Raw genomic sequence first — 7,852 nt, 5'->3', positions numbered from 1 at the left:
TTTGGTCTAGCTTATACTATGATCTTAGACTTGTTGAAGGACTCACTCCCATCATGGCCTTGCTAATATTGATTGTTCTGGCTCAAAAGTACATAAGTAGATTGATTTTTCCCCCCTTAAACTGAGAAGGATCACAGCACTGTTAGTATATTTCTGTTTCCACTGGTTGGTATACACACTGAATAAATAATAGTGTTACCTGGAAAAACTTAGTCAAAAGAAACTGATGGAAAACAGGGTAGAGGAGGTCTTGAGTTGCATTCTTAATTCCACCACAAATTAGTTAGGGTGTTCCAGTGAATATCTAAGCTTGTCTATTGTAAACCCTCCACCCCCACACAGATCCATGATATATATATTTTTTTCAAATAACAAATAAAGAACACTTTGGCAGCCTAACTCTTGGGTACAAAACACAAACCTGCAATGGAGGGGGGAGGGAGGAAGTGTCCTCTTGTGGTGGAGGTTAATAGGCAATACTCTCCTTCAGTAAATCTCTCTGTCACTTCCTTCTGTAAATCAGCAGGAAGGAAATATATCCACCAGGGGCCTCTGCTAACTTATTCTTAATCTGAGGACTATTAGGCAATCCTACATCCCTTACCCCCAAGAAAAACAGAGCCGAATACTTGCACTCACTACCAGACCAACTAGTAACTGGAAACAACCGAGGCTGTGAAATGAACTTTTTGCTAACTTCGAGGGACATCTAATAAACACAGCGCTGGTCTAGGAGGTAAGCCAATAACTAAGCCTTCCTTCTGTTTCATTACTGCTTCCTTTCTGTGAGTTTTTTTCCTACCCGAAAGTTTCACAGCAATTATGCTGGAAATACTTCTAAACTGGCACACTTCTTGAGCTGTCCCACTTAAAAAAAATCTTTGCTGTGAACATTGGCAAGAAATATGTTCCAGGGAAGAAAAGGCCTGTGTTTGCTTCCTAATGGCAAAGAAGAGGCCAAGGGGAAAGAAAACAAACAGCAAACTCGAATTCCCTCTCTCATCTCTACAGTGGCAGGGGGCGTGTGCCTTCCAACTTCTCTTCAAAGCCTACAGCTGGAAAATGCTAACGGAGCAAGCAGCGAGGAGCCCGCGGCAGGCCGGGTCTAGGACGAGCGGGCTCCCGGCGGGGGCGCAGCACCTGCGCTCACAGCGCGCGCGGCGGGCGCGCAGCTCAAACACCAGCGGGATTTAAACCCGCTCGGGCGCGGGGGCGTGGCCTGGGCGGAGCCCCGCGGCCTCCGTGGGCCGGACGGGGCGGGGATCCCGGAGGCTCTGCACAGTGAGGAAAAGGCCTGGGCTCCGCGAGCGAGCGCCTGTCTCTTTAAATGCCAGGGGCTGCGCTCCCGCCCCGGGAGCCCGGAGCCGGATCTACAATCCCGTCCCTCCCGCTCCGGCGCTTGTTGCTCGCCCGGCCGAGCGGGAGCTGCCGCCGCCGGGCAGCCGAGCTGCTTCTTTCTCCCCCTCCTCGCGCCCCACCTCCCTCGAGAGCCGTTTGAGGGGGAAGAGCCACCCCAGCAGGAGGGAAGAGGTGTGGGGTGAGCAGGCATTGCCCCCCACCTTCAAGTCTTGAGGCGCTACGGGGCCGAGGGGGCGAGACATGCGTCGCTCCCCCCCTGGCCAGCCTCGCCGCCGCCCGCGCCAGAGGAGGAGGGACTGAGGAGCCCGCACCTGCAAACTCGCCCTGGAAGTGTCGGGGTGCGGCGGGGGCCCCCTGCCCGTTCCCGGCGGCCTCCACCTCTCGCGGGTGAGTTTGCGCAGGTAACCCGAGCTAGAGGGCGCGCGCGGGGGGAGGGCGCGGAGACGGGAGGGGAGAGCTTCGCAGGTGCGCCAGGTGGGGCGGCTCACCTGCCGGGCCGCGCGCCGCAGGCCCCGCCCGTTCCCCGGGGAGCGAGGGTCGTCTCGGGGTGACGCTAGGGCCCTGGGGTGGAAGGGGGTTCTGACAGCGGGGAACTGGAGTAAAGTTTCTCTTCCTTCCCCCTCCTGCCTGGGCTTGGCACGTAGGGCGCTGGCGGAAGCGGTAGGAGCTCCCGAGGCAATGGACTTTTGCCCAAGCGAGGTGAAGGGCTGGGGCCGGGGCAGAGCTGGAGTTGCCCGGCTTCCTGAGACCGCGATCCTAGAGGTGGAGGGATGAGGGCAGGCTCGCTGCAACCCAGGCTCCCGGTAGAATGGCCCCCGGTGCTCGACCCGAACCTGTCTTCTGCTTCTTAACAAATCGTCTTTTACACGGAGGGGTTCCTATATGGCTTCCTTGCCTTCCTCTCCCAACAGGTGGTCTCAGCCCCTGTCCGGGGACCTGTGCCAATGACCCTAGTGGTGGTGGTTTCGCTTTCTCCCCTCTCGGCGGTGTGAACCTCCGTCACCTGTGTCTGAAGCGTGATGGGCAACCAGGTGGAGAAACTGACCCACCTGAGTTATAGGGAAGTTCCCACAGCCGACCCGACTGGCATGGACCGGGATGACGGGCCTCGCATCGGGGTCTCCTACATCTTTTCCAATGACGACGAGGACGTGGAGCCGCAGCCACCACCCCAGGGGCCGGATGGCGGGGGCTTGCCCAAAGGCGAGGACGGGCCGCCGCTGCCCCTGCCGCAGCCCTACGACCCTCGGCTGCACGAGGTGGAGTGCTCCGTGTTCTACCGCGACGAGTGCATCTACCAGAAGAGCTTCGCGCCGGGCTCCGCAGCGCTGAGCACCTACACGCCCGAGAACCTCCTCAACAAGTGCAAGCCGGGCGACCTGGTGGAGTTCGTGTCGCAGGCACAGTACCCGCACTGGGCTGTCTACGTGGGCAACTTCCAGGTGGTGCACTTGCACCGGCTGGAGGTGAGCAACAGCTTCCTGACCGACGCCAGCCAGGGCCGGCGCGGCCGCGTGGTGAACGATCTGTACCGCTACAAGCCGCTCAGCCCCAGCGCCGTGGTGCGCAACGCGCTGGCGCACGTGGGCGCCAAGGAGCGCGAGCTGAGCTGGCGCAACTCCGAGAGCTTCGCCGCCTGGTGCCGCTATGGCAAGCGCGAGTTCAAGATCGGCGGCGAGCTGCGCATCGGCAAGCAGCCCTACCGGCTGCAGATCCAGCTCTCCGCGCAGCGCAGCCACACGCTGGAGTTCCAGAGCCTGGAGGACCTGATCATGGAGAAGCGGCGCAACGACCAGATAGGGCGCGCAGCCGTGCTGCAGGAGCTCGCCATGCACCTGCACCCCGCCGAGCCGGAAGAGGGCGACAGCGACACCACGCGAACTAAGCCGCCTCTCGAGCGCCCCCCTGAGCCCTGCTGGGAGGAGGAGGACCAAGAGGCGGTGGTGCACTGATGGGCGAGCTCAGTGCAGACCTGCCCCCTCCCAGTCCTCCATTGCAACTCCACCGCCTTCTGGGCCCCATCTGGGCTCCTGGGCAATTTGGAAAACGGAGAGTTGGTGAAATGCGCGCGCAGCCAGCTGTGGCTTGAGCTTATTATATTGGACAGAGGAGGAAGAGAGAGCAGGTAGGAAGAACACTTTGATTGGGGGCACGGCCTGCTCACTCTCAGTCTGTCTTCTTTCTGAGGTGGGACAAACTGTGGACATGCCTGACACTAAATCCCTGCTGGACCTGGGTCCAAAATCGACCCTTGTTATGCACACGGGTGGAGAAAAGTTCGGAGTATCAACACCTGCCTTTGCCTCCTACCGGCTTCCCTCCCTACCCTGGGGCTTGGAGGATGCCCTGTACCTAGGCCAGAGTGGGTCTGTGGCCAGCAGAGAGCCGCATATAGGCTACTCCTGTGGAGCTGTGTGTGGGATCCAGGAGGCTGGGTGATTTATTTTATGTGATTCCTGGGATGCAAGCCTGGAGAAAAGAGGACCAGGTCTGGGAGCAGCAGAGCGAAACAGAGCAGCTGCCTGTGAGTGTAACAAAGAGTAAACTTGGGCTACAAAACAAAGAGTTTGCTACCTCCCTCCTCCCCATCCCCAAGTAATTCATCTTATGGAGCTGCCTGAGTCTCCTGCCTCCTCCTGCTCCACCAGCCACTTCCCAGGTTATAAGTAAATCATTGTCATGGGCCAGCTAGGGGAAGGATTCAATTATGGTTCTGTTTGGCCGCCTTTGTTTCTAGCCTGCTCTTGTAGGCACTTACAGCTGTGTTATTTGTAATCAAAGGAGGGAATAGCCTTTTTTGTCTGATCTAATTAAACCTGCAGGGCTGTGTTCATCCGCAGGTCACTCATGGGATTGGCTGATGCCACTCCATAAAGTATCCACTACAGAAGCAGCCAAACAGGTTTTCCTGGTAGGAATTAGTCACTCCCACTTCCCACCAAACCCCATTCCTGAACAGTGAAGGTAACCTTTTTAAAACATAAGGCTTTGATGGTGGTCCTGTGAATTTTAATTTTCTCTCACTGCTCCATCCCTCTCACTTTTGTTCCGTTGCTGGTAAAATCATAGGCCTGAGGCATATTTCAATGATAAGGTATTTATTTGCATAACCACACTTGATGCACACTTAATTCAAGATGCAAAATCTTGTTATATTTCAGCTGTCTCCTTGGTGCTTGGAGAGCACCCCTTTAGAATGCTTTCTCAAGAGAGCTAACAGCAATCACAAATGCCACCTGGTGTAGTCAGTGCCAAATCTGGTGACAATACTAAAGTACAGGTTAGCGATGTGGGATCTGTGGGCAGCAGGCTGGCCAATACTATTTGGATCTGCTGCTGAGCTACAGTTTGCTTTACTATGAGGCTTTAAAATTTTTTTATAACCTGTTCCTTGTATACATGTGAGCTCTTTAATGATTTGTGCCCTAGATTTCAGAATGCATCTCTGCTGCACGTTGGACTGCTAACACTGTTGTAGAAGTTGAGTAAAGTTTTCTTCCTCTTGGGAGTCATTAGAGATTAAACTAAACACCTCATTTTGTGACCTCATTCTTACAGTTGGAGTAGAATCATACTTGAGTGTTCTACAGACGTGGTCATCCTTAGGCTTCCTGCCTGGAGATCTCTAAATCAAGGCAACAAGACTTGAAGGATTTCCTTGTATCCTTTTTCCAAACTTGGCAGTTGAGACCATAATTTTAAGTCTTCATAGCACATCAACATGACATCATTTCATTACAAGGGCATTAGCTATGTTCTCTGTTTTTGCAGAGCTCTCCAGATAGGTCCTATCACTTTGTTAAAGATGAGCTACACTCAGCCTCAGTCTGCATCTTTGGAGACACATCAGTCTCCCATTGCAAATGTAGATCTAGTTTAGTAAATCTCACTGCTTTGCGTTTATGTTCTTTTGCTTATGGAAAGCGGAACAAGAGGAACATGGGTAAAGGCATTGAAGAGAATCTATTCTATCTAACAGTTGGGCTTTCTTTTCTGGTTAACACAGTAATGAAAGTTGAAAGTAATGACTGAGGTGCAGACAGCAGGAAGAACTGCAGAACCGTACTGTCCAGCAGCTCTGGGCTAGCCAGCCAGGTCTTTTCCACTCTCCCATCTGTTCCCCTCCTTTGCCTTCAAATGGAAAGTGAATGCCATTGGTCACACTGAGGTATAGCGGTAACTGTCTTGTTGCAAACGAACTGCTTTTTGTGAGAAGTCCCAACATGAAGAACTCCTTTAAGACCTAAGCCAACAATCACGTTCTGCCTCTAGAGAAAAGGTTTTTGATAACAGGGCTTGAAAATGAGCTAGAAGAGGAAGTAGATCTACTGCAGGTGCTGTTTTCCCATGTAAAGCAAGTGTTCTGTACACGGTATCAGAGATGTGAAATGTGTAATACTTAGCAACAGTGATGCCATCGGAAGTCTTTGTAGGGTAATGAAGCTTCAAGTAAAGCAACCACCAACCAATGAAGGCGCCAAGAAAGGAGAATCGAATCAGCTCTTGGCTCTTTCCTCAACATGACAGTGTTGTGGATAAATGAGTTTTTAATCCCAGGCAGTGGCTACATCTGGCACTTTAAAAATATATATATATTTAATAATTTTTGTTTCTCCTTAGGATTAAGACTTTAGAACTATTTTGTACTGTGAATTACAGATGCTCTTTGAAGGAAAGAAATATCGGTTCTACTGTTCTTCATGAGCTCTGGCAGGGATGAGCAGGACACCCGAGTGGAGCGTGTGCTAAGTGTAATCAGACAAATTCTATTTTCTTACTTGAGCAGCTATTTTATTGGATTGCTTATGTACGTCCAAGGAGCCCATGACTTCAGCTACACAACTTTTTGTACTGAAAGAACTCAACTTTTGTAGCTTTTATTCCACATTTAATTTAAAGTAACTTTATAGCACTAAATTGCCTAGCAGAAGACTTTACTCCAGACCTGTAAGGAAATTTTTAGTTTTATGAAAAATGACCCTTCAGTGGTTAAACTTCTCATGTCTTTGGTGCTTCTGGCCCTAATAGCACTACTAGACACACCACAACCACAAGGAAGCATATTTTTGGAAGCAAAACTTTAATTTTATATGACATATGCTATGGAGAGTGAAGAAAATTTAAAGACTACTTGTTTTCTATTTTTTTTCTTAACAAAATGGAATCCACTGTGTCGAAGACTCTTGATATTATGTGCTTGTCTAACCATTTTTTAATAAATTGGAATAAAATCCAATGTGATCATGGTCATTGAATGGATTTGTTTGGAAAGTTATATTTTATTTATGAATTTTTTTTTTTTTAATCGGGGTAACTGTAAACTTGACTGGCTTATTCCGCTTTTCATTGTGTTGTTTTGTTCTTTGCTGTAATACTTGTAACCCATGGAGAATTCCATTCACCAACACTATAATTTCCACATGTATTTTATTTCCCAATGAATTCTGTCAACTTTATTTTTGTTGAAGATTTGTATGTTAAATCCATGTTATGTTCTCATACCACTTCTTGAGAAGGAAGTTCCAATTTGAAATTGTGTCATTTCCTTCAAAATGAAGGGCAGTGCTTAGTCAAATAAAAGATTGATGACATCTTTTAAACCATTTTCTCTTCACTATGTCTTATTAAAATAAAACCTGTTAAGTTCTTTTGAAAACTGCTTCGAGGGTTTCCAATAAACCATCTGTTAGAGTTAACTGAATCTATATATATTTTTTCACTTGTATACCTTTTTTCCTGACATTTCACATCCAACTTCCTCGGCTTAACCAGTTTTTCTGAGAATCTTAAGGTATATCATCTCAGTTGCTCAGTGGACATTTGGATGAATTCATTTAGTGACTAAAAACCCTCCCTGCATTTACTGTGTGAGAATTAATCACCCATTGTTTCTAGGCTATCGGTGTTCATGAAAAATGTCTCATGAACATAAATTTTCAATACACATTGATTTTCAGAATTAATGCAAACATTACTAGAAACCACACACACATTTTGGAATCTACACTGGGGAATTGAAGGATTAAAGTCAGTAACCCACGTTGCATCATACGTGGCTTTAGAGTCCCAGACAGAGAGAAAGGGCTCAGTGAGTAATTTAATTACAGAAGATGGGCAAGTGTGATCAGGTGACACAGTCGGCATGATCAAGTGATGCAGGTGCGGGCAGTTGGTAAAGAGCAGATGTGGCATCTGGGACTGGTGTGGGGGAGGCCACCAGTACTCCTTATGCTGGTACCTGAAAATGCCGTAGCTGAAAATGCCGTACCTGAAAATGCTCACAGGAGTCTTTTGATATAACTCAGGCTTTAGAACCTGAAAATGCCGCATTTTCAGGTTCTAAAGCCTGAGTTATATCAAAAGACTCCTGTGAGCATTTTAAATAGGAAGAAAGTTGATTGCTGAAGGTTGTAAGGAGCTCAAGCAGCAGGGAGACCCTTTTCCCTAGTGTGGGAGTCCTTAATTTGAAATGGTCCTCATTGCACAAGGAAGT

At 49.3% G+C, this 7,852-nt stretch overlaps 1 protein-coding gene across 2 annotated transcripts; it reads left to right on the top strand.

Annotated features, from left to right (window-relative positions):
• Positions 1-1,371: 1,371 nt before the first annotated feature.
• Positions 1,372-6,962, top strand: LRATD2 (LRAT domain containing 2). Of its 2 annotated transcripts, none has more exons than XM_016216125.2 (2): positions 1,372-1,746; positions 2,271-6,962. In XM_016216125.2, exon 2 carries the CDS (start codon positions 2,379-2,381, stop codon positions 3,309-3,311), a length of 933 nt encoding a protein of 310 aa, XP_016071611.1. In that variant the 5' UTR covers positions 1,372-1,746; positions 2,271-2,378; the 3' UTR covers positions 3,312-6,962. The 2 variants fall into 2 exon arrangements, with proteins under 2 accessions (XP_016071611.1, XP_016071612.1); XM_016216126.2 differs by having other exon boundaries at positions 1,372-1,760.
• The last annotated feature ends 890 nt before the right edge of the window (positions 6,963-7,852 follow it).

This window comes from Miniopterus natalensis, chromosome 16 (assembly GCF_054644295.1).
Source record: "Miniopterus natalensis isolate mMinNat1 chromosome 16, mMinNat1.hap1, whole genome shotgun sequence".
Classification (NCBI taxonomy): Eukaryota; Metazoa; Chordata; class Mammalia; order Chiroptera; family Miniopteridae; genus Miniopterus; species Miniopterus natalensis.
Note: the sequence above shows the minus strand (reverse complement) of the source record. Positions and strands in the feature narration are given on the sequence as shown.

Excerpts from the sequence above, each read along its gene's own strand:
- LRATD2 (XM_016216125.2), top strand. The coding sequence starts at position 2,379 with ATGGGCAACCAGGTGGAGAAACTGACCCACCTGAGTTATAGGGAAGTT.